This window comes from Salvelinus alpinus, chromosome 10 (assembly GCF_045679555.1).
Source record: "Salvelinus alpinus chromosome 10, SLU_Salpinus.1, whole genome shotgun sequence".
NCBI classification, from domain to species: Eukaryota; Metazoa; Chordata; class Actinopteri; order Salmoniformes; family Salmonidae; genus Salvelinus; species Salvelinus alpinus.
In genome coordinates this window covers 24,377,590-24,405,030 of record NC_092095.1, presented here as the reverse complement: position 1 = coordinate 24,405,030, position 27,441 = coordinate 24,377,590, and the positions used below count along the sequence as shown (strand labels likewise).

General features: G+C 39.2%; 1 protein-coding gene across 2 annotated transcripts in view; it reads right to left on the bottom strand.

Annotated features, from left to right (window-relative positions):
* LOC139531755 (lethal(3)malignant brain tumor-like protein 4) overlaps positions 1-17,914 on the bottom strand; it is a 129,775-nt gene extending 111,861 nt beyond the window's left edge. Inside the window, exons 1-5 of one of the 2 annotated variants that reach the window (XM_071328534.1) lie at positions 17,814-17,914; positions 9,607-9,714; positions 2,832-2,917; positions 2,652-2,706; positions 2,283-2,371 (exon numbers count right to left, since the gene is read on the bottom strand). In XM_071328534.1, coding sequence (XP_071184635.1) covers positions 2,283-2,371; positions 2,652-2,706; positions 2,832-2,900 — 213 coding nt within the window. In that variant the 5' untranslated portion in view covers positions 2,901-2,917; positions 9,607-9,714; positions 17,814-17,914. The remainder of the gene's footprint in view (positions 1-2,282; positions 2,372-2,651; positions 2,707-2,831; positions 2,918-9,606; positions 9,715-17,813) is intronic. The other variant, XM_071328535.1, reaches the window with a different exon arrangement.
* Between the last annotated feature and the right edge of the window lie 9,527 nt (positions 17,915-27,441).

Below are 27,441 nucleotides of genomic sequence, written 5' to 3'. Positions count from 1 at the left end.
CCAAACGCAGTGCTGGTCCAAAGGCTGGATAAGTCCTACAATGTCATAGGAAACACTGCCCTACAAGTCTTGCATAGCCAGATCACATATCCTTGCATTGCCTCTGTATCCTTGCTCTCTAGGAGAAGCTAGAAGCCTGGCAGGTGAAGCTACTCCCCTTTAGACTATACAGGCTCTGGGGCAGTGGCACACCTTGATACTTTAACTATTTTAGTGCCAATTCTCAAATCCTTGCTTAATCTTCACTGCGGTCTAATAGGTGTGCTGCGACAGAAGTCCCACTGTCCTCAAAGGCAGTTATTAGAAACAATAGACACCCTGGTATCCACCATACACACACACACTGGGATTTTCTTCTATTTTACAGGCCCCCGTCAGCCCACTAGAAATAAGTGCTGCAGAAAAGCAGCAGGAAAGGCGAGGCTGGGTGTCGGATTTTTCTGCAGTTTTAGCACATTCTCCTCCCTCTCTCATCTGAAATCTGCCTGCGTGGCCTACAACTCCAGCTACTGAGATAGGGAAAGCCTTTAATGAAGGACAATGGCTTGCAATTTGATTTGTTTTGCTCAAAAGAAAACAGATACATTGACATTAATCACGTGGAGAAGATTGCATTGCAGTTCAAAATAAACCATGTACTGTCCTGCAGTTTAAGGTCCCCAACATCCTTCTTTTTAAATCAACAGACTATGTTTTTAACATCATGCAGCTGGCTTATGGCCTTAAAATGCAAATAATAGCTTTATTGCCTGTATAGTTTAGTAAATGACATCTCGGACTGAAAACAGAGGGACTACTTGAACTTGCTATGATGTGGACTGGAGTCAGGCTATAGTAGTAGATACAGTGCATTCGGAAAGTATTCAGACCCCTTCCCTTTTTCCACATTTTGTTATGTAACAGCTTTATTGTAAAATGGATTAAATAAAAATATAAATCTTCATCAATCTACACACAATGCCACGTAACGACAAAGCAAAAACAGGTTTTTAGAAATGTTTGCACATTTATTACAAATAAAAAACAGAAATACCTTATTTATATAAGTATTCAGACCCTTTGCTATGAGACTTGAAAATGAGCTCAGGTGCATTCTGTTTCCATTGATCATCCTTGAGATTATCAACTTGATTGGAGTCCACCTGTGGTGAATTCAATTCAATGGACATGATTTGGAAAGGCACACTTATAAGATCCCACAGCTGACCGTGCATGTCAGAGAAAAAACCAAGCCGTGAGGTCGAAGGAATTATCCGTAGAGCTCAGAGACAAGATTGTGTCAGTACCAAAACCATTCTGCAGCATTGAAGGTCCCCAAGAACACAGTGGCGCTCCAGGGTTCCGCTGTGGAGATGGGAGAACCTTCCAAAAGGACAACCATCTCTGCAGCACTCCACCAATCAGGCCTTTATGGTAGAGTGGAAACCACTCCTCAGTAAAAGGCACATGACAGCCCGCTTGGAGTTTGCCAAAAGGCACTTAAACGTCTCTTAGATCATGAGAAACAAGATTCTCTGGTCTGATGAAACCAAGATTGAACTCTTTAGCCTGAATGCCAAGTGTCACGTATGGAGGAAACCTGGCACCATCCCTACAGTGAGGCATGGTGGTGGCAGCATCATGCTGTGGGGATGTTTTTCAGCGGCAGGGACTGGGAGATTAGTCGGGATCGAGGGAAAGATGAACAGAGGAAAGTACAGAGAGATCATTGATGAAAAACTGCTCCAGAGCGCTCCGGACCTCAGACTGGGGCGAAGGTTCACCTTCCAACAGGACAACGACCCAAAGCACACAGCCAAGACAATGCAGGAGTGGCTTCGGGGCAAATCTCTGAATGTCTTTGAGTGACCAAGCCAGAGCCCGGACTTGAACCCGATCGAACATCTCTGGAAACACCTGAAAAAAGCAGTGCAGCGACACTCCCCATCCGACCTGACAGAGCTTGAGAGGATCTGCAGAGAAGAATGGGAGACAATACAAGTGTGCCATGCTTGTAGCTTGATACCCAAGAAAACTTGAGGCTGTTATCGTTGCCAAAGGTGCTTCAACAAAGTACTGAGTAAAGGGTCTGAATTCTTATGTAAAATGTGATATTTCATTTTTTTTAATAGATTTTTGCTTCGTCATTATGAGATATTGTGTGTAGTTTGATGGGGGAAAAAACAACAATTGAATACGTTTTTGAATAAGGCTGTAACGTAACAAAATGTGGAAAAAGTCAAGGGGTCTGAATACTTTCCAAATGCACTATATACCTACTGGTTGATGAAGGTGATGCTTACCTCAGTGAAGAGTCTTAGGGGAGCTGCTATGACCTTCTCCTCTCCCAGGTACTGATCCCACGACCATGCCTTCTTCTTACCCCTCACTGCTGCACACCACATTGATCTGAATTACACCTTTCCTTATAACACCATGGGTCAGATTCCCGGACCCAGATTAAGTCTAGTCCTAGTCTAAAAAGCATTCTCAATGGAGAATTCCTGTGTGTAAATTCATGTATGCAATCTAAATAGCATTTGACAGCGATAAATAATTTGATATGAATTTGAAAAAATGGTCTGTGCATTCATATCAATAAGCACTAATACTGTAGCACTCAGTAATGCTCTAATTGTTTTGTTAGTAGTGTTTACATTTCAAGAGTTTACCTTGTGTGCTTGTCACTTTGTTCTTCATTTTTACGGTGTCCTCATTTGGTCGCTCCTGAAATGACACAGTTGTTAGTTTGCTGACAGAAACTTGGGCAACACTTAACTTTTCAGCCAACAGGTGTAATGTTGTCAGGATATGATAATGAGCTCAGGTGCGGTCAGGTCAGGCCTACTCACTCTTAGACAATATTCCTCCGCCACGCCCTTGCTGAAACTCCTTTTCTTCCTATCCTCTGCCTGCATCATTTGAGACAGGATCGATTCTACAACAACATGATATACAAACGCAGGCCATTTGAATGCAAAAACAAATCAATTAGTATTTAAGTTCCACGGTGTGCGTCGCTTTAAGTTGAGACATCTCAATTTACTCCTATTTGTAAGAACATCTCTTGCATTCTATTTTCCCTCTGAACAGACTCAATGAAAGCCACCACCATTCCTTTTATAAAAACATAAAAGGCCTCTGAAGTTTACCCATATAATGCAAAGCAAATTACATTTTACGTCTTAAATTTACTTGAATTGTTCACTGGGCGCATAAGCAGCTTGGCTGTCTGTTGTAAGAGACAAAGTGAAATGTTTTTTCTCAAGGCCTAGTACAGTAACAACCCCATGATTATTGTATAAAGAGGAAATTAATGCATCTCTTTCTGCAGTATATGATGTAAATTCGATTGAGTTCCTGGTAAGAGATAAGGACTGCTTCCCATGAAAGTCAAATTAAGTGAGAGTTGGGTCTGTGGCGGAGGAGGCGGCCGCAGCTGGAGGGGCCCGGATTTCCCAGAAGGCAGTGGAAAGCAGCAACTGTTTGCCTTCCAATACAGATTAATCGATTGTACTGTAGCTGCCTGGAAACAAAATGGATTCACTGCACTCTGACTCCTGTATATTAATTACTGTATACAATAGTACACTCTTAAATAGGGTTTTGAATGGATTTACAGTGAATGTACAAAACATTAAGGACACCTGCTCTTTCCATGACAGACTGACCAGTTGAATCCAGGTGAAAGCTATGATCCCTTATTGATATCACTTGTTAAAACCACTTCAAATCAGTGTAGATGAAGGGGAGGAGACAGGTTAAAGAAGGATTTTTTTAGCCTTGAGACAATTGAGACATGGATTGTATATGTGTGCCATTCAGAGGGGGAATGGGCACGACACAAGATTTAAGTGCCTTTGAACGGGGTATGGTAGTAGCTGCCAGGCGCACCAGTTTAACTGTGTCAAGAACTGCAACGCTGCTGGGGTTTTCATACTCAACAGTTTCCCATGTGTATCAAGAATGGTCCACCACCCAAAGGACATCCAGCCAACTTGACACAACTGTGGGAAGTATTGGAGTCAACATGGGTCAGCATCCCAGTGAAACGCTTTATTTTTTTTAATGGGGGGGGGGTTCCCCCCCCATTTCATTTAATTAAAAATCAAGCATAACCTACCCACCCATTAATCTGTCACGATCGTGTGGAAGAGATTCGGACCAAAACGCAGCATGAGGAAAATAAGCCATCTTCTTTTAATAAATGACCGAAGATGAACATGAAACGAAAACACTATACAAACAAACCAAAAACAACAAATGATCGTGAAGCTAAATAACGCAAGTGCACAGACAAGCAACAAACGTTAAACAAGACAACTACCCACAAAAGCCTACTGCCTATGGCTACCTTAAATATGGCTCCCAATCAGAGACAAATGAATGACAGCTGTCTCTGATTGAGACCCAATCTAGGCAGCCATAGACATAACTAGACAACCTCACAATTATCTATCCCATACACAATACAACACCCATAGACTAAACAAAACACACACAACATACAATGCCCACCCCAACTCACGCCCTGACCAACTAAACATAATCAAAATAACATAAAAATGGGTCAGGAACGTGACATAATCAAGGCTGGTCTAGCAGCATCACATAGGTGTCTTTTTTTCCTGGCCATTAGCCAAAAGAAGCCTTAAATAAAGGGGTTTTAAATGATCTACTGAGAGTGCTTTGTAATATTTTAGGTTTTGCCCTCACACTTTTTCACATACCTGCATTTTGCTATCCGTACCCATTTTCAAGGAGCACCCCTCGTCCGATTACCAAAAATACACTCCACCAAACTACGCAGTTCTTCTATAATGCTATAACAACTGCAATTGTTTTTATGAATCTGCTTCGCACATAGGCAACGATACAAGTGACAAGAGCCTAGTATTTTGTATAGACTTGTGAATGTTATGCGTAAAGGCATTTTAGGCTTATGTGTGCACAGTGCCATGTAACTAGAGAAGAGATTTATGATATCATGCTTCTGATCCAATCCTATTTAGAAATATTGTTGTAGGTTTAAAAAAAAAAAAAAAACATTTAATTTGATCAAAAACCAAACTTATTAGAAAGACTCACCATCCATTGGTTTATGCTGAGAAAGTGCATGGCTGAATGCAATGGAATTTCGTCTGTTGTTTCTGGAGAAGTGCCAGTATGATCTTATAAGATGGTTCCATGATGTTTATAGAGCATTACATTTCTGAGCAGTAAATGGGTGTTGGCATTCCCCCTTTGTCTTTATATTGGATCTTTATCAAGCTCCTGTGAAAGGTTTGGATGTGCGTAAAACCATCCATAGACTAAGTTACCTTTTCTGTATTATACGCCCATGGGAAACAATTATGGTGCCTGTAACTGAAGACAGCATATTTTTTCATTTTTCATTCATTTTTCATTTCAGTTTCATTTTTTATTAGAATTTGATTAGAACCGCAGCTTTTACCCCCAAGCCACAAGACTGCTAAATAGCTAATCAAATGGCTACCCGGACTACCCGCATAGACCCTTTTTTTCACTAACTCTCTTGCACAGACTATGCACACACACTGGACTGTACCCACACACTCCCACATACTTATGGAACAGGTGTAAAATATACTTTATGTATTTCACTGATAATCCCTCATATATATTTTAATGTATTATTTTAAAAGTTATTTTGAGATGTATTACACTACTTTCAAGAGTGAATTATTTGATTGTATTTATTCTAAATTGTGTTAATGCTGTGATGTCATCAACGGGAGCCATGCTTTTTCTCCTCAGTTTGCTCAGAGCGTGAACAGGAGAGGTATGTGTTATGTATGCTCTGGTCTTTTGAATGTACATGTTCGCAAATGTTCACAAATGCACAAGAAATGACAAGGAAAAGTTATATCGTCACTGATTTAGTGTTGCATTACTGTTTATAGGAATATATATTAAAGGTGAATGGGAATAATGTTCGAGTGCAACTTTGCAAGGCTAGCCCAGCTACTGTTAGCTTTGTTGTAGGGGAGAGTCTCTTTCAGGTGCAGACAGCATGAGTTTTCTGATGATTTTCTTACGGGTATTCGGCACTGTCTTTTGTCAGGCAAATATACTTGTATGGGAGTCCAGACGGCAGCATTAACTTTTGCATTGTATTTGTACCCATTCCATGCAGGTATGTTGTGAAATGTGACGATTTTGTATTTCATGTTTAATGTGCCTAGTTACCTGTCATTCATTTTGTTACCTGTCCGGTCATTTAAAAAAATGGTGTTGTTGGTTCATTAGTATGCCTCAGGTATAATGGTACAATAGTATACTCTCTAAGAAATATTGAGCACTTATTAGCAGATTATTAGTGTACAACATTTATAAAATGAAATGAGCATTTTCTTGTTGATGCTTTTACTCCTGGGTGTGCTCAGAGCATGATGAGGAGAGGCAAATATACTTGTATGGGAGTCCAGATGGCAGCATTAACTTTTGCCTTGTATTTGTATCCATTCCATGCAGTCATTAAAAGAGAGACAACTGGCAGAATTGTGTCCAGAGCCTTATCTTCCATCTACACCTTACCAGAACACAATGCAGAAAGGTACCGGTACAGAGCAGGTTACACTTACATTACACCGACAACCCAACAGACACACACATACCTTCACACTCACCACATGCACTGCTGCTTGTCACTTTACCCCTACCTATATGTACAGTACATACAGTGCATTCGGAAACTAATCAGACCCCTCAACTTTTTCCACATTTTGTTAAGTTACTGCCTTATTCTAAAATGGATTCAATAGTCCCCCCCCCCCCCTCATCAATCTACACACAATACCCCATAATAGCAAAGCAAAAATGTTTGCTAATTAAAATTTTAAAAAGTTCAATACCCGTGCGCACTCGACTGGGAGACCCATGAGATGATTGTAGGTTTTTGTTTTTTCTCCCTCTAAAAACAGAAATAAATAATTCTAAATAACAAACAGGCTTTATTTACAAATTAGTAACAATGTCTCAACCCATGTTCAAGAATGGCCTTTTTCCTTTCCCTTTTTTTTATTTTATTGTTCATGGCTCCTGAGTGGCGCACAATGGGATTGCCTTGCAGTTCTCCAGCTGTCTGGATGAAAAGCGTGCCCAAAAGTAAACTGCCTGTTACTCAGGCCCAGAAGTTAGGATATGCATATAATTGGTAGATTTGGATAGAAAACACTCTAAAATTTCTAAAATTGTTCAAATAATGTCTGTGAGTATAACAGAACTAATATGGCAGGCGAAACCCCGAGGACAAACCATCCAGGGGGGGGGGGGAATTTGAGGTCATAGGATTTTCCAATTGTTTTCTATGGGATACCCTTATTATTAGGAACCTGGTTGCAGTTCCTATGGCTTCCACTAGATGGCAACAGTCTTTAGAAATTGTTCGATGTTTTTCTTTTGAGAAATGAAGAAGTAGTCCTATTCATTGTAAATATCACTCCAGGTGGGCTCTACTGTTTTGGTGCACATGAACTGGAGTGCGCTTCACGTTGTTTTTATCCGGTATTAGAAACAGTTTATTCCGTATTAAATTTGATCGATTATTTACGTTTTAGGGTACCTGGGTTTGGATTAGGATTAGGAACATTGTTTGAAATGTTTGGACCAAGTTTACAGGTAACTTATTAGATACTTTGTAGACATGTTGGGCGAGTTGAAACCGGTGTATTTCTGAATCAAACTCGCCAAATAAATGGACATTTTTGGGACATAAAGAAGGACATTATCGAACTAAAGGACCATTTGTGATGTTTCTGGGACATTTTGGAGTGCCAACAGAAGATGATCTTCAAAGGTAAGGCATTAATTATATCGCTATTTCTGACTTTTGTGGCGCACCTGCCTGGTTGAAATATGATTTTCATGTGTTTGTATGCAGGGCGCTGTCCTCAGATAATCGCATGGTTTGCTTTCGCCGTAAAGCCTTTTTGAAATCGGACACAGCGGCTGGATTAACAAGAAGTTTAGCTTTATTTTGATGTATAACACATATATTTTCAAGAATGTTAAATATTAGAATTTGGTATTTTTGAATTTCACGCTCTGCAATTTCACCGGATGTTGGCCAGGTGGGACGCTACCGTGTGTAACCGAAGATAAATACCACGGGTGGGCACAGAATATCAACTGGGATAGATCCCGAGGCAAATGTGGCTTACCAGTGAACAACCGGGTGTTCATCCTTAACACGGTGTCTCAGAAGTTTCTGTCCATGACTGATGCAACCCGAAAAATAGTTAATGAGTACTTGAGGTCATGAGAAAGTCTGAACATGGCCTGCTCTCCCTAATGTAAGGGATTTGGCACTTTCCCATGTTTACTACAGTATGTACTGTAGGCTATGTTTACTTGTCAGACTGCACAGTAGCCTAATAAACAAATGCAGGTAGCTTATATCTTCAAAATGCTTTAAATGCTTTATTGTCCAAATGTAAAAGCATATACTATACAGTATTTCATCAGCATCTTTTTGCTTTAGTTAATAAAATAATGATAAAAATACTCTTTCAAACACACACGGTCACGTTGTACAGCGCCATTATGGCTATTAGCAGGCCTATATTTGGGCCTTTATGGGCAGCGCACAATTGGCCCAGCATTTCTCTCCCTCTAAAAACAGAAATTAATGTTTTGGCCTTTACAAATATTATTTTGGCCTTTATTCAGATTACAATCGCTCACTTTCATTTTTTTTTTTTTATGTGCACATATTGTAAATGTAAATGTGCACATATTGTACAATCCAGGTGCGCAAAGCTCTTAGAGACTAAAAGCCAATTTATGCTTGAGACGAAAATGTGGTCAGAAGCGTTGTATGGAGGGTGTGACGCAATTGCGGAGCCTCCAGCGGCATGCAGAAGGCCAAATTGAGCTCTGTACCGCATCGCCGTGTGCTGCCCAAATTTTGTAACAATGCAGAGGGCTCCGTATAGCGCTGCATTGACATAATTGGTTCACAGTTGGTCCAGTATAAACACAAACTCACTTCCATGACAACTTTCTTCATAACAGCTCTGCTCAGCGAAGCGCAAGAAGTATTAATGCCCTGAATTCTGCATCGGAATGACCATGCAGAGCCTTTTACCAAGAAAGGCTCACAAATACCACATTTACATAAGTATTCACACCCTTGAGTCAATACTCAAGAATGTGAATACTTACGTAAATTTGTTATTTCTGCATTTCATTTTCAATAAATGTTTTAAGATTTAAAAAAATACATGTTTTCACTTTGTCATTATGGGGTATTGTGTATAGTTTGATTAGGGGAAAAAACAACTTAATCCATTTTAGAATAAGGCTGTACCGTAACAAAATGTGTAAAAAGTCAATGGGTCTGAATACTTTCCGAATGCACTGTATATCTGGGACTGAATGTAAGGTGGGTGAGATTTTTTTAAATATTTAATCAATTTTGAATTCAGGCTGTAACACAACATGTGGAATAAGTCAAGGGGTATGAATACTTTCTGAAGGCACTGTAACCACAAGATAACCGTGTATGACCCTGAAAGGGACTCAAATCATCATTCTGACCATTGACCACTGGTACCCTGTTAAGTGAACTCTCTAGCGGTTCTGTGAACCTCCAAAGTGACTCACCGTTTGGTATGTGCACCCGCCCAGTCTTTCGGCCAATCAGGGACTCCTTCTCCGAGCTTCCATTCCAATCACATTCTATGTCTTCACAGATCTATTAGAAGCCAGAGACTGAAAACAACAAAAACACATTGGTTCGGAAATGATAGGCAAACATGCAATAGTCAATTAATGCAATGCATTTTACTTTGTTTACACACCAATTCATGTAAACGTGCCATATTCTAAAAAGTAGAAACAACTACTTGTGAGGCAAAGTCCTCTGCTATCTAACATTAACAGTGTCCCCAAAACAACCTAGAGATTTCATTTTATATATATTTTTTTGTTATCAATAAGGTTTGTTTATAAACTACAGCTTAAATAATACTGCAATGAGGATTTGATTGAATGGCTCCCATATTCTCCCTCTAAATGCCACTGCATTCCCAGGCAGTCAATAGAACCTTCCATATTAGATAGGGAGGGCCTATTATTAATTGGTGGAGTGATGGGAAGGTCTCCAGGAGGTGTGACAGAGAGAGGGGGAAGGGAGCTAGTACTTGAGGAGGCCTGAAGGTGAGTGTGGATGATCTGACTGCAGCCTCTCTGATTAACTGGGAGAGGGTGGCTGCCAAGGCTCTGGGCATGGGGTGGCGCTGCGTGGCGTAACCCTCCCTTGCGGGACTACGTTGATCTAATTGTTTCAGTTGACAGTGAAAAAGCCACCAGGAGGTGTTTGATGTGTGTGTGCTGTACAGAAGAGAGCGGAGAAGACCAGGTTTGTGGGAGTAAAGAACTGAATCCTAAACTGCATGTGTGCATGTTAAGAACAGTAGGGCTAGCTCTTCATGTAAATATTGCATTGCACATCGAGTTTACATTTGAGGCATTTAGCAGAGGTTTCAGCCCACAGCATGTCCTTTGACCTTCAGTGAAGTGGTTGGCGACTGCGCAACCGTGTAAACAACATAGCCTTATTAAGCCCACCACAACACTAAAAGCTAAGCACAATTTATATTTTCCAGCCATCTCCACTGCTGTTATCCAAAGAGACAATTACACCCCAGCCCCAGGAGACCAGCTACAGCAACAGGCCTTTGTAATGCAGCATGAACTGTGTACCTGACAGGAATTAATAAAGTTATCAACAGGCTCCAATTCCATAGAGATAATAGGATGGATGTTGCCACCTTGACCTGATGCTAGCGGGGGGGGGGGGGGGGGGGGGGGTTATTAATGGGCGCTACCTAAAATAGATTCCATTTACCTTGATGGCGTGATGCACTACTCCTGGGTATTGTTCATTGGTCACAAATGAGCTCTGTTACACAAACATGCATAAATCTAATAAAGATAATGGCAGCCCAGCGGCCAATACAATCATACATCATTCTCCAGACAGAAAGAGAGGTGTGAGAGAAAAATAGAGAGATCTAGATAGAGCGGAAAAAAAGAGCGAGCGGGATTTTAAAAAAGAGTGAGGGAGAAAAAGAGAGAGAGAGAGACCTCAGCAGGATATGTATAGGTGTATTTATATGCCCACTACATGCATTTACAGTAAAGGGAGCCATTACGTGTTACATTGAAAAATCTAACTGAAAGTGGTGGCCATTTTCATGCCTCCACAATGAATCAGTCCAAGACAGATCCATCATAAACCCGGCTCCTTTATGTCACTTCTGAATAACAAGAAACTGAAATATCTGACACACAGAGGCTGGTCTATTTTTGTTCACAATAACAGAGCTCGCTAAGAGCATCCAATAAACACTGCACAAAAACAGAATTCACATTATAATGGAGACTCCACAAAAGTGTTCAGTGGATGGAAAAGGGAAAAGAGAAAGATACCAGCAGGGACATTGAGGAAAATATGTTCCTGGTTATCTGATGCTTTCAGTGCATTCGTGGCAAAAGGAGGGAAGTGAATCGGTCCTTTCTCAAAGTTTTAAGGCTTGGTGTTTGTAGTCAGTACAAGCCTTTCAACCTACAGTTAAACTCTCCCTTTGTCTGTTGAGCAGCTTAGCTCAGTCTCTCTCTATGTGCGCTGACAATGAGGAGCAAAACAAATCACTGTTCAACTGCCCGTGGGACAAAAGAAAGACCAATTGTAATCTCTGATGGCAGAGGCCCTGCGGTAGGCTGCCATACAGATAAAATATCTCTGAGACATCTATAATTGGTCTCCCTAAATTATTTGGGTTGCGACTCCTGCTGCAAGTGGATCCCCAATTATCTCCTGTGTCATCTGAGAATACACCCTGCGTCCGATAGTTGGGGATTCACAGAACGCTTATAGAACACTTATGGAATGCTTATTCTCGGTTCACTGGCACATTTGAATGCAGGCTGAATTAAATGTACAGGTATTATTAATCAATGCTGTCAAGTGTCAAATATAGCCTGGTAAATGCATACGGTCTGGAAAATAGAAAAGAAAAAGGGGAATTCATATCATCCTACTAGACACAATGTGGTGGCGTCAAACCCTTTTTCATACATTTACTGCTGGGGAATCATCTATTCCCTTTCCAAAATGTAATTACTACACAACAAATTTGAGATCAGAATTTTAGCACACAGTGTTAAATGTAGCACTTTCTTAGAAATGATATGTCACCCACCGAAACAGATTTAAACTAACACTTTTCAAAGTGTTCACAAACTAACACCCCTAGAGTGTTGGGCCTTAACACCATGAGTGTAGCAAATTCGGACTTAAATTAGGATTGTATTGAACAGGCAAAACATAAACTGTGTACGTGACCAATAAACTTTGATTTTATTTGATTTAGTGTTACAGTATTTTTGGGGGGTGTTGTAACATCACAGGTTGTAAAGCCTTATTTTAATATTTCCCAGCATGCCTTTCAAGTCAATGTGAGAGATACCAACCCATGACTGTGTTTGTTAGTGACAGAGAGATGCTTGTTGCATTCAATAACTCTTCATCCTGAAGCTGTCCAAGTACCTGCTAAAGTGAATATGTTTCAATTTAAAGTGAACCCTTCATGACCATATATTGTAAATTTGATAAGGTCTTTAATTATGAACTAGTTATCCTCAACATTGTGGTCTGAAAATCTTGGCTCATGGGCCATATCAGACCTGCAAGTCACAATAAGCTAGTTTGTGAAGTGATTAGTAATTCCTATCAGAATCCAGCAATAATTGGAATATTATAATCACCCACAACCTGCATTCAGAATGACTGCTATGGTGAAGGACTTGACAAACAAGACTGCCTAAAGCATATAAACTGGAACAACCATCTCAGTAACGGGTGCAATAGGTCCAACCCCTTACAGGTTGGATTAGTTTAGAAATTGTATAAGATCAATTAATCAAACAACATGCATGCAGAAACATAGATATAAAAACAAACTATTCTAAAAATCTACCTGCAACAAAGCATTCTGGGAAAAATGATAGAGGCCCCTCCTAGGTCTTTTTCACTCAGAGAATTAACGAAAATGAACTAAACACAGTGGAGTAACAACACCACGCAGTGTTGATTCCACTGTGATTCAAATAACACTTAATTTATTCACCACAAGTGGTGTCAATTTCGATCCCACTAGAATCAACACTCAGATATAACACTCACAGCACTTTTAACCTTAACACCGAGATTTTAACACTTGCAAATTTGCTGTGTATCTATTGCTTCTAAAGTTTTATTTATCCTATGCAAGGAAAAAAATTCTAAAGCTGTAGAAGAAGGCCAAAAGATACATTTAAAGACTAGCTTTATAGGCTTAAAACACATTTCTCCTATGGAGCCAATCACTTCATCCTTAGTTTCTATTTGAGGACTTTCTGTAAGCACAGTTGTTTTTGTCTACGACAGTGTACAAACACTGGAATGCATGAGGGCACTTTGGCTAAGGGTTTTTGGAGCTTTAGTATGCGGTATGCTCAGGGAATAGGGACCACCCACTCCCTCCTGAGTCTACACAGCATGAGGCTACACAAATTCGCACATTTTCCTGGACTTAGCAGATACCCGCGTCTCATTTGCTTCAACACAACAAAAGGAGAGAGCCTGGAGGCCATAGACAAACCGAGTCAACGGAGTGTTATTGTGCCCTGGGTTTTGATTTTTCATAGAAACTGGCTCAAAGAAACCAAGCAAGCTGGGATCAAATTTGTTTTGATTTGATTGGGAACTACCTATGGAAAATGCCTGGCGAGTGATGAATAGCACACCGACAAGTTGTGACAAAAAGTGACAAACACAATGATTGGATGACCACAGGGTACGACTACAGGGTACGTCCTGTTTTATTCTGTTGCAAAGGGAAAAAAGAGATTTGTTCTTAATCTAAACAATGCTTCCAGACTGCATGCTGGTGGCACTCTCAATATACTCCAATAAAATGGCTCCTGATTCAAAGTCAACGTAGGCTTGATCAATAGTCGGTCTCTGAGGCTGGTGAGAAAAATGTAACTGGCACACATTTACATTCTATTGAAACGGGAGACCTGCTGTTTCAAGACAATCTGCTTTGTCAATGCCATGAAGATATAAGCTTATAGCACACTAAGCACAGTATGAAATTGAGCAGTTAGGCTTAAATGTCCTTGGCATACAATGGCAACAAATGTCACCATGTTATCATAGACTACATCAGAGTGCATATATGAGGAGAATAAATATTATAGATGCAGAACTACACTCAAGACACACATTTGTCTCTCTCAGTGACATATACATAAGTATGTTCAAAATAATTATGCTGACACCCTTTTGTTCTGTACATGAAGGCCACATAATTTAACTTACTTGAATGTCAGACCAGCCTTGGCACTGACTAAGCTACTCAATTCAATCTCAAATCAAAATGAATAGGTCCAGTATCTGATAACACATAGTATCCATGAATGAAGAATCCATTAAATGACTGTGCATCATATACATTTTATCACCAGATTTCAATGACAATTCAGATCATCAGGATTTCATGACCTGAGGCAAGAGATGAATGGGATGGCAAAGTAGAAACTTCATGTCTACAGCATGTCTGTTGCGAGATTAAGTTGAGAAACTGGTCTTGATCAATTGAAATGACTTAACAACATCTATTATTGTTTTGTATATTGGTAGATAACCAGAAAGCACATTTACAACTGCTTTGGAAAGTCAGTGCATTCTCTTTCAGTAATCCTGTCAAAGAAAGATAAGAGTGTAATCCAAAACCAGAGAGACTTTTTCTATTTTAGGGCAATGCCTTCTCTATTTCAGTTGTGAATAACATTTGCAGATACGTACAGCATATATTGCTCAACCTGTTGCATAATCACATATTTAATGCACGGATTTGACTGAAATTATACACTTCAGTCACATTACTAGTAATGACTGGTTTCTATAATTGAGGCTAAACGCACAATTGAAATCAACAGTGTTTTCCCCTATTGAGGTTGCAAGCACGTTGCTCAAAAATGGCTGTGTGCCCCAGATCTGTGATTGGCTTTCCTCCTATTGAAATCTAAAACAATGGCCAACTAGTGCTATGTCCCAAAAAATGGACATACACAAAGAATTACATCCATTCAACATCGTTTTTAACAAACACAATAAAACTACAACTATAAACCTAAACAGAGGCGGTCACTGACATGTTCTGTGAAGGGAGAGAGCCAAGCCAATACCGCAGTACTGAAGTATTTAAGTTAACAGGATAGTCTACGTGACAGAAACCTCTGTAATACTTAACTGTGTGTATTGTACAGTGCTATGAGAGCAAATGATGCAAGAAAACAAATGGCTGGATGCTCATTAACACATTATTCAAGCTGAAACATTAGATGACAAAAAAACCCTAGGCTTGCATTACAAGTGTTATAGCATTGTTTATATGCTTTACAGTCAGTAAGAAATGTCTCTTACCCAGACAGTAGGCTACACAACCTGCAAGACAACTTTAAAGAGGAAAATACTTGATTTATGTTATAAAGTGTCCAACATTAGATGACAAAAAAACCCTAGGCTTGCATTACAAGTGTTATAGCATTGTTTATATGCTTTACAGTCAGTAAGAAATGTCTCTTACCCAGACAGTAGGCTACACAACCTGCAAGACAACTTTAAAGAGGAAAATACTTGATTTATGTTATAAAGTGTCCATGTAAGTAAATAAAATGTGCTCTCAGCCTCCAAAAAAGCCCTTGATCCATCAGCAAGAAGCATTTCCCCATCAGAAAGGAGAAAGTGTTCCCTTCACTCAAATCACATGAGAAGTGCACATCAAAGTTCAAGTTCAATACCATTTCAACAGATTAGAAAAATATCATTTTTCAGTTCATTTTTCAGTTCTACAACATTAATCTAATCATAAATGTAATATGACATACCATCTTAGCTTGACAGCAGAAGAAAAATGCAAAAACTAAGGGATGACTTCACAAAGCCTGTGCAACATTCTCTAGAGATCTTGAAGTCACAACGTAAGTTAGGATACGGTTCCACATGTTGTCACATAAGATTTACATTTACTAACACACCAGAGACAAAAGTCACAGTTTATGTGACTTGTTATTGTTGAATAGTTCTTCCACGGATACACATTAGCTGAATCGTGGATTCTCAAGCCAAAACAATTTATTCATGTTTAATCTGTGTGTGCTATAACAGGAAGTGTTGTGTGGCAGCAATAGAGCAGTGTGGAAAGCAGGAAGCAGATGAACACCTTCTCGACACTGACATCAAAATAAACACCACAACGATCTATCCTTTGATGTGTCTTTCTGACAATCACTCAGCAAGACACAAAATCACTCACCTTCAAAGTGAATGTAAATGATGAAGTATTGAATGGGAATGCCTGCCTATAGAATAAAAAGTGGACGAGTGCATGACGTTGTGATGCTATAGGATATACTAGACATAACCCACTGGGCACACACTGGTTGAATCAAAGTTGTTTCTACGTCATTTCATTGAAATGAAGTTGACTTCTGTTCCCAGTGGGAAGGGTTTATTCTCTCAGAAATTACAGCAAACAGAATAATGCAGAGGCTATTCCTTAAAACACTAATGAGTAGTGTTTTAGTGAGTAATAATAATTGAATGACTAGAGAACTAAAGGAAAAACTATATTTGAAAAAGCAACAAAACATAAATCGGGGTGTCTACTGCTATGTTTCAGGCTTATATATTCTTATTTTGTTACTTTAGTGACTGTTTGTTTGCCTGTGGTAACATTTTAATGCATAACATTAAAGAAATAAGCGCTTACATCATTCTTAACTCAACCGGTGTATATCATTCCCAATGTACCTATTTTTTCTTCCGTTTTCTTCAGGTGAAATTATAAGTGTGCATCAAAACATTTCATTTGAATAGGATAAGGGGTTGACAATTATTAGTTGGGTTGAATGAAGATCATTATTGTTAGAATAAGGAAACTAACCTTAATCTCGGGAATGAGATATTATTTTACATGCACTTTCTGGATAAATCGCAGGAATTAAACAAACAACGGTTGATGTTACAGTGTAATTGAAAAAACACTTGACAAGTTGACATTTAGGCCCAAAGTTTTACAAACAAAACATGACAAACCTTAAACCTGGTTGGTTCAAATAATCAGAAAATGTAGATGTTGTTCAACAAAATGTAGAGGTAATTTAAATAATAGGGCCAAACAACTATATAAAACTGACACTCCACCCAACTAGAAAACAACCTGGATGAGAAGATAGCCCTGAAGTCAAGGAAATAAAAACAACGTAGCAAAGCTTCATTAATAACTTTTTACAATTGTAACTAGTCTCCTCGCACAAAGACAGTTGTAACTCATCACGATGACACATTGTTACCTACACAAAATCCTAACGTGCAAGGTTAAGACGAAACATTTCCGAGAAAAATTATAGTTTCACTTAGCTTGACTGCCTTGCTGCGCATTGTTTAGCCTACACTATCGTGTCACATGTTTGGAAAACGTTACAGCAACAAATTGACGAATACATAGACAGTTATTTTACTTAATTTAGTGGGTCAGTAGTTGAGGGAAGGGGCATTTTATATGTTCGCTAGTTTAACAGGAGAAAACATGAGAGATTAGAGCGAGGATAGTCATCTCAACGTATCTGAACACGATGGCAAAACCCGACACGCTATTCGAATTGTTTTCGTCCCACATATTGGAGCACCCCTATAGTGTGTGCTTGATCATCTTTTAAAAACAAAGTGCAGTTATATGAAATGTTGAAGTCCTTACCCACACGGCTGTCGTTTTGCCCCTCAATGTTGTGACAGGCACTGGTGACAGGAGGAATAATGTTCTCTTGCTGCGGTTGTGCGCATGCTCTCGAACAGCCCTCTACTGGAAGAGTCAAAACGAAATATTAGATTGTGATCGAACAGGTGTGAAATATCGTGGCAGGGAACACGATATATGTATATATTTTTAATATATATATAAAATGTACATACTTTCTTACTGTAAATATAATTCTCCAAGAAAATATTAAAAGACTAAGCAGTTGACCTTTCCTTATCAAGTCACCTTCACCAAATGACCTATTTTCAAGTTTGTGTAGGCTACTTACTGTGCTGTTATTAAAATAATCTAATGCAGCTGTGTTTGATTTTATAACAGTTTTATTGATAGAAAGTTAAATTAAATGTAGCCTATGTCATATAATATGATTGTATAGCCTATATGATGCATACTGTATGTGCTAATCTATAAAAACGATGTTATGGGGTCAATTCAATTGACAATGTAATCTAATTGAATTACATGCAATCATGAAATTTAACAAATTTTGGCACACATCTCTATAACTATAGTGGCCTATATCCCACGTTACACCAGAGTTACAATAGAATAGACACCAGAGTTATAATAGACACCAGAGTTAGAGTAGAATAGACACCAGAGTTAGAATATATGACTCAAATCGGTTTTATGTAGCAACATTTTTAATTGTTTTTTTTTACATTGGATAAAAGTAGAGACTCAGAGCTACAAAATGGTATATCATACACTGCATTTTCGAGGAACAATGGGAAAGTAATTGTGCTTTGAAAGTTGATAAACTTGTAAACTCACTTTTGAGAAAAGGGCCATTGAATGTTTTGGTACCTACTGGAGAGCTCTCCTTTGTCTACACCCACTCAGCATTGTTCACACCCTCTTGTGTGAACAATGCTGCCCCATTCCATCTTCCAAATTAGAATTGGGAAAAAAGAGGAAGCTAAAGAGAAAGCCGGATTTAAATTTGAGTCATAGAAATCCCTCACCATTTTAATGGAAACATAGGGGAATTAAGTTAATTATAATGATCTCAATTCCCCTATGTTTCCAGTAAAATGGTGAGGAATTCCTATGACTCAAATTTAAATCCAGCTCTCTCTTTAGCTTCCTCTCTTTTCCCAATTCAAATTTGGAAGATGGAATCTATTCCTGGAAACAAAGTTAGAAGGAGACAGGAAGAAAGGTAGAAATAATGAGCTCATTCCCAGAAACATGTTTTTGTTGTTGTTGTTTCCAGGTAAAACCTTTTTGATTGTTCCACTTTTTCATCAAATGAAAACCCCTCAAAGGACCTTAAGGGACAGCCGAAGAACCCTTGATGTTTCTAGGTAGCCCCCCTTTTTTCTAAGTGAAGGAATGACTTGAATCAACCTTATTTCCATGTTAAAACAACACATTTCCACATGATGACCTGTGTGTGGACCCCTGTTACAGTATGTAACATAATGTCAACTAAATATATTATAAAATCATTCACCTGCATACTAAGACGAATGCAGTTAGTATTAATCATATTTGTGTGCTCTTTCTAGTCCTTTACAAATACCCAAACAACCTCCCTGATGTATTTCTGCCAGGTAGTATAAGAAATTAATATCGGTCTCATTGTTGTTCTGTTCATAAAGGAAGTGTTGCCCTGATGATATTGGCTGCAGCAATGTAGAAGCCTGAATAAAATATCACATTAAAGTAAATCAGATAAATAATGAAATTGGACTTGTGTCTTATGTAATTCTCTATTGCAGCTTCTGGTTCTGCATCGTCACTGCCAATCTGAACAACACACACATCATCATTATCTATCAAATGATTGACTGTTCCAATCAAGTCCAATCTTAGGCCACTGGAGCTCTTATGTGAGGCCTTTTCCTTTCCTTCCAGTGGGGTTGATATAACCATACAAATATTATTACTAGAAGAGACCCACAGGATACAGCAATGTCCATAGTAGGCTCATTATATGTTTTATGTTGTCGACTCTTTCATACCTCCCTGCTGATTACATCGTTGCCTCATCTTCAACCAGAGTTCCAGGAATATTTCAAATTAGAGAAATCCAGGTCATATATAGGAGTTCCCTAGTCAACACCGTTGGATAGATTTAAGGCAGTTTGTCCTCTCTTGAGCTCACTTGAGGGATGAGTACAAAGCCCAGTGAAATCCACTAAACATACATTTTGCACCATACTCATCGCAAATCCTCTCCAATGTCAGGGGTGAGTAAGTCCATGCTCCCTCTGGGGTTTATGGAGAAAAGCAGCCCACTCAGCCCACTTGGCCTTGCTTATCATTGAACAGACACATAGTGGTGTTCAACCCTAGACCAAACAACTACTGCCAAGCAACATTAGGCTTGGAGATCAACAAGTCTTCTAGCTTCTTATCTTGTAGAGGTCAGAATATCGGACGACTAACCTAAACGATACACATCGATTGCAGTATCTACATACAACAAACATTCGATCCACTCCTCTCAAAGAACCAAGCATTCCATAAAGATGTTGTTTTCCCAAGGGTTTTGATACAGCCCAACTCAGTGCAGTTCACACTAGTAATGGATAAAAGGAATAGATACATGTCGAGGATTCCCCCCAGACAGGCTGCAACAAAATGGAAACTTAAAAGATGTTCAGGGAGGCTTGAAGGAGACAGATGGCGGTTAGAGGAAGTGTCCAGTCCGTAGGGAGAGACTGGCTCCGCTATGGCAGCCTTAGGCCTAGCTTATTTGAGGAAGGGTTTTGTGTTTGGTGCAGTTACATTTACTTGGAACTCCAGGTCTGAGCCCTAGGCATGTATCCACAAAGCGTCTAAGAGTAAGAGTGCTGATCTAGGATCTGTCCATACAATCTTATTCATTATGATCTAAAAGGAAAAAATGATGGTAGATCAGCAATCCTCTGAGATGCTTTGTGGATACAGGACCTGCACTTTCCTGTGCTGGCAAACATCCCAATCTCATAGACAGGTGGCATAGAGCGTGTACACAATATCCCTTATGAAGGGCTTAAGTTGTCACCAGACTCTTCTACCTCCAACCTCTCAGGGGAAAGAGTGTTGGATGCTTGGCTACAGCGATGTCTACCTGTTTCCATGACTTCATAGACTGCACGGAGACTAAGGATGGAATTCAATAGTACCTGCAATAGCAATGGTTGTGCATTATGTTTATGTTTACAACTTGAAAACAGGGAAGCATCTATCTGTGAAGAGAGTAAACAGAAAAAAGTTTTCATGTACTGCAATGATGAACTGATTGAATTGAGCCTTCAGATTCTCTTTCGGTCGATGGACTGTGGACTGTGATGTACTTCACATGAAACATTCTCAAATGTTTTAGAAAAATTCGATTGGATGCTCTCTGGCTCCACACCAGGCTTTTAGATCTAAATGAGCAACAAGAGATATCGGTTACATAACATTATGATGCTCCGGTCTCATCCATCACAATCAATGACGGGCTATGACATATCCCGCGCCCGCTTAGAATCGGTGCCGTCTGTTCCTCAAGTCCTTTTGATGGTTCATCAGCCTGTAATAGAGCAATGAAGACGTGTCATTGGGGAGAGTTGAGCGACAACATCTGCCCTTGTGCCAATGCCCACTCAAATTCGAACCATTTACATAAATGAATTATTGAATATGCATCTGTAGGCCTATGCTACTAGAGGCAATGTGAATATGAATGTTCCTGCAATTATTCTTTATAAACAAATGTGACTAGTTACGGAAGCTATTGGGATGTTCTACATTGTAAGTTAAATGTGACTAGTATGTTTTTTTATGTTATGATAAGGTACTGAGAATGCCACCATTCCTGTCTGATTGATTTAGTTTTAAATAAACAGCATTGATTTCATCATGCTTCTCATTTTGCTTTTGACTGGGGAGAGTTGTGGAACATCACGCCGGACATTCCACCATTGCTATAACCTCATTTGGTGCCAAACACAGAACATAGGGCATGTAGGCCTACTGAAGTTTTCAGATGTTTTTTTTTACCTGTTCAGATGTCTCATTTTCAGGCGAACTGCCTGGAGTAACATGTTGTCATAGGGCTCTGTATGTTATTGTATTGTATAGTATTGTATTGTATAGTATTGTATTGCATAGTAACAACAGCACTTTCATCCCCTGCTGTGGATCCTTACCAGTCAAATAGGAGTGTATTTTCATCAGCTGTCATGTCTCTAATTTCTTTTTGGTCATTGAATTGAATTACTTCAAGCACAAGCCTCCGCAAACTATACACCTGGGCCCCTTTGTTAAAGTGTCAATGCAATGGTAGATTGTTGGGTTCTCTGTCACTGTCTGTCAGCTCAAAACACACTCTGTTTGTTCTCAAAACACACTGTTTGTTCTCCGCCAAGAGATTGCAGATCGACGCCCTTTGGTCTGTCAAACGTGATTTTGCCTTCTCTGTACTAGGTGATAATATACAATAGATGGAGTGTGTGTTTATTGCATGTGTGTGTGTGTGTGTGTGTGTGTGTGTGTGTGTGTGTGTGTGTGTGTGTGTGTGTGTGTGTGTGTGTGTGTGTGTGTGTGTGTGTGTGTGTGTGTGTGTGTGTGTGTGTGTGTGTGTGTGTGTGTGTGTGTGTGTGTGTGTGTGTGTAAGAGCGAGAGAGAGAGAGAAAGATAGAGATGTGACAATAAACCTACTTGTTTTTCTTCCCTCATCTGGCATGCTAATTCTGTTGCATTCAGTACTGTGCTCCGTGTAGGCTACAGACATATAAACACCAACCAAAACAACTGTGATAGTGACAGGGACACATTGTACTAAATAGTGAAGCCACTTCAGCAATACACAGCAGTTAGCAATAATGATCCTTGGTTTAAATATAAGTATATGATCATGGCAGATAGGAAAACACGTGAAAATAATGTATGTGTATATGGGGTAAACATTTATTAATGTTATTGTAAAAAATATTTTTGTAACATACAGCACCAGTCAAAAGTTTGGACACACCTACTCATTCAAGAGTGTGCAAAGCTGTCATTAAGGCATAGGGTGGCTACTTTAAAGAATTTGTTTAACATGTTTTTGGTTACTACATAATTCTATGTGTGTTATTTCATAGTTTTGATGTCTCCACTATTATTCTACAATGCAGAAAATAGTCAAATACAGAAAAAATTTTAATGAGTAGGTGTGTCCAAACTGTTGACTGCTACTGTACCTCGACAAATATGTTTTCCTTGACCTTGAGTAAAAGGCTAGGCATGTAGCCAACAGTATGATAACCCCCTATGAAATGTATGTCTGGCATCCTTAATACTCACAATACATACTTCCTGATCTTATGCTACAGAGATCACCTTCCCTGTCCTTCGAAGCACGATGACTTCAACTCTTTTCAAACAGAAAAGCCAACAATGGACTACTAAAGCAACAGTGACAAAATACATTTGACCTTCTGCACATGTCTCGAGCCTGCCTGTGTCTGGGGACTATAAAAAATTAAGTGAAATATGTCCTCTCGGGATCTTGTAAAATGACATACAGAAGGGCCTAGAAGCCTGGAAAGTGGCTAGCACTGCTGTAACCTCTTTTGACCACTGGTTGGTGCGCCAATAATGCTCTTAGCAGAATAATTATGCTGTATGAGATGCATGTCTGCTCTGGTTGATAGCTTGCTCAGAGGGGAGAAAGATAATGGCTGTGCTTACAGTATTTATTTATTTAACCTTTATTTAACTAGGCAAATCAGTTAAGAACAAATTCTTATTTACAATGACGGCCTACCCCGGCCGAACCCTAACCCGACGCTGGGCCTGGAATCGAATGAGGGTCTGTAGTGACGCCTCTAGCACTGAGATGAGGTGCCTTAGACCGCTGTGCCACTCGACAACAAAAGATTGATGAATGCAAGCAAATGACAACACAGGAAGTAGAATTCGTTTTAATAATTCATTTGAATGGAATCTTGGGATTTAAACAAATCATTTTCCATCAGATGATGCATAATTAGAGGATCTGATCATGACAACAAGCTTTTTTCATATACAATCTGAAAAATAATGTATCAAATAATGAATACTGTATATAATAAACTTCAGCAGCACCATAACAAAACCTTTATATCACAAAACCTGTAACACCTATTTCACTATGACAAGATCCTGGATAACCAATGATGGACAACCCAGTGTTAGAGAGCCTACTAAGGATGACTGATCACCAGCAGATGGCACTTGGTACATTGGTAATATTCACTCGTCTGAAGGTGGTTTGCGTCAATTCAAATACAGGCCCTTATTGTTACAGGCAGCATAACGATCATTTATTAACTTTTATTTGCATGTGTTTGTTTAATTCCATTTATTCCAATCGATCTCTTAAAATGATCCCATCCTCCTAATTTCCCCTCTACCAGCCTCCACTGGTGTGGCTGTCCAATCAGAGATGAAGGGTCTTTGGTGATCAACCAAGCAAACAGCAAACGTGAAGACACGAGACAAACACAAAACAATAAAAAATAAACACTGAACAATGACATTTTACACCATATATTGAGTAACTGACTCTGAATTGGAAATGTATTTCAATAAAAAGGGAATTGTTTTCCTTTGTATGTGCTTGTTAAAATGACTTTTAAAATGCGTTAAGAAATTAATTATTCAGATTGTACAGTACATGTGGAGAATGAAGTCAGTGCTTTTTACCTTGAAAAACATGGGTTTAAAAACATCTATCCATCAAATCATGAGGTAAACTATAAATTATTTATTTGAGTATTGATAGAAAATACAATACAGAAAACAATGCATTGTTTGCTGTTCATATGACTGTCAGGAATTCTTTCCTCAAACACTATTGTTCCTCAAACATTCAAAACAAGTGCCCCAGAAACATATTCATTCAACCTGAAACATTAGACTGACAGCCAAATATTACCTTGCCGCTAAGATTTAGTGGGCCAGCAAAAACAGCCAAGCCTGTGAGGATGTTAAATGGTCCATGAGTGTTTCTGGTGCCTTTATGACCGTGCTATTGCTTTGGGACAAGAATTGCCTTACATTTTCTAGGTGACAAAAGTAGGTCAGACTAGTTATACTGTTGGGCCTCTGTCAATGTTGCCATAGCTTCAATAGCCTCTGACTGACACAATCCATTTCTGGCGGGTAGGAGCGTTGGGCCAGTAACTGAAAAGCTGCTGGATCGAATCCCAGATCTGACAAGGTAAAAATCTATCGTTCTGCCCCTGAGCAAGGCAGTTAACCAACTGATCCCTGGGCGCCGATGACGTGGAAGTCGATTAAGGCAGCCCCCCGCACCTCTCTGATTCAGAGGTGTTGGGTTGAATATAGAAGACACATTTCAGTTGAATCCATTCAGTTGTACAACTGACTAGGTATCAGTTTGAGAGCTTGGGACTATAAGGTTCTATCTGCAAAAAGATAATTGTGAGGAAATTGGCTTTAAATTTCCAAACCCTCATTGGTTTGAATGGTGACAGCAATTTTAATCTTGTATTCTTTTAAACTTAACAACATGAATTGGGGTATTTAGAGTACTATATAGGTAGAGAACAATGAACAGAACAAGGCTATGTCAATAACTACATTTTGACAAAAAAATAACCTCATAGTCCCGAACTCTCGAATTTTCACTTCCGCTTTTAAAACTGGTTTCAATTGTAAGATAGCGGAAAGACAAAATGTAAAAGTTTTAAACTTAATTTCCTGCAATTCTACACATTTTGCCAAAAGGTGGACTGAAAATTGCGCAATTTTAAAACAAATTTCATGCAATTTGCCACAGGGCATGGAGAACATTTTAGCAGTTTTAATGATCATTTCCTGCAGTTCTATCCATTTTTCCATGGGGCGGAGAGACAGTTTTGCTGTTTTAAAGCAAATTTCCTGTAATTCTACACATTTTGCCATTACTTATGCCATGTTAATATGATATCTGAGTGAGACTAACAAAACCAATGGGGTCCTCTCTCTGTAGTTTTACAGGACAAAAACATTGTGAATCTCATTTTAGTGTCAGAGCTCCTTTCAAACCCGTTCCAGTGATCTCAGTCTATCCAATTAAGAGCTTGATCAGATATCTGCCCATGTTAAATTACTAATGTATTCTACAGAGGTGAACTGGGGCATAGACGTGATAATAGCACTCAACTGACTTATTGAACAAGCCTATAAATGAACATCAAAATAAACTTGATGACTATCATGATCATAACTCCACTATACTTTCACAATGCTGTTTTCAAATTAAACAAAATACCCTGCGCTTGTTTAACTTTTAGAATTAATTTGTTTGTCTTCCTTGTCTTCAAATCGTTCAAAGAGCAAGCACACCAGTGGAAAAGAGAAACGTTTAAAGGTCCTCTCTGTGCTGTTTGGACTGTGGAGAGTATCCTTGTCTCTCCACAGAGGATGTGTTGCTACTCACTTTCCATGCCAAAAGCAACTCTGTATACCAAACAATCCTCTCCAGGAGGCTTTGCCAATTGTAAGACCACTGCACTGTAGACAAGTGAAATCTTCAGCTTCTTCAATCTTAATCTAACCATCCTGGAATGTAAAATAATGGTCTTTCAGCACAATGTACAACAACCAACATTTAACAGACTATCCCACACTATAAGGAGCTGCTCCTTTCCTAACATGTTGTGAGGACACTGACCTATCTCTTGATACCACAGCGTGATTCATGGTAGAAAAGGTGGAAATGACTCCCCCCTAATCTACACCCCCACATCATCTACACCTCCAACATGTGTTCAGTAAGTCACACCGTGGCAAAAGATGTTGCAACAGAAAACAAAAAACGGTGTTCTTATTGGTCAGGTTCAGGTAGTGTCTCACCCTTTCAAACCGTTTTCTCCCTAATTGAACAGGACCCTGATTCAGCCCACACACAATAACAGGGGTGTCATGTAAAATAAAACTCAAGGGTATCGCTCATACACCACCTTGTAGACTGTGGCACAGTACCACTTCTGCCATAGTATTATCTAGCGTATAGCCGTAATTATAGCTGTAAGGATAATATGTGTCGGGTGGATTGACAGTAATGTTACAGGAGATCTGGTTGCCGTCAGAAACCATCCAGAAGTCAAGTGACTTTTTTCACTGTAAATCATTGTCACTCATCTGAGAGAAAGAATTGAAAAAAACTATTTTGTAACACTTTACTCAAAGCTGGCCAGATATTATGTATTATGATGTGCTTATAATACATTATAATGCATGCCATAAGCATTTATGATCCCCTTATCATCTCATAATGACCAGCCATTTTGAATTATTTGAAATGTGCTATAGAGATACATAACATTATTTGAGGCCTTATCATAACATGTTATCTAGGCTCATACAAGCGTTATACTTTCTGGCTAGCGAAGTGTTACCGAGAGAGAGAGAGAGGCATCATATATTGTTCATCAGACAGATCACGGGATGTGTGTCAACACTGAGCCAACTGAGCTAACACATTTGATTTGTTCTTGTAGTCAGTTCTTGAAATAGACAGATCAAGCACACAATCCTGTTTTTATTACTTTAGATAATCCATGCAATGAGTGTCTCTGGTCATGATAGGTTAAATGATTGGGATGCTCAGACA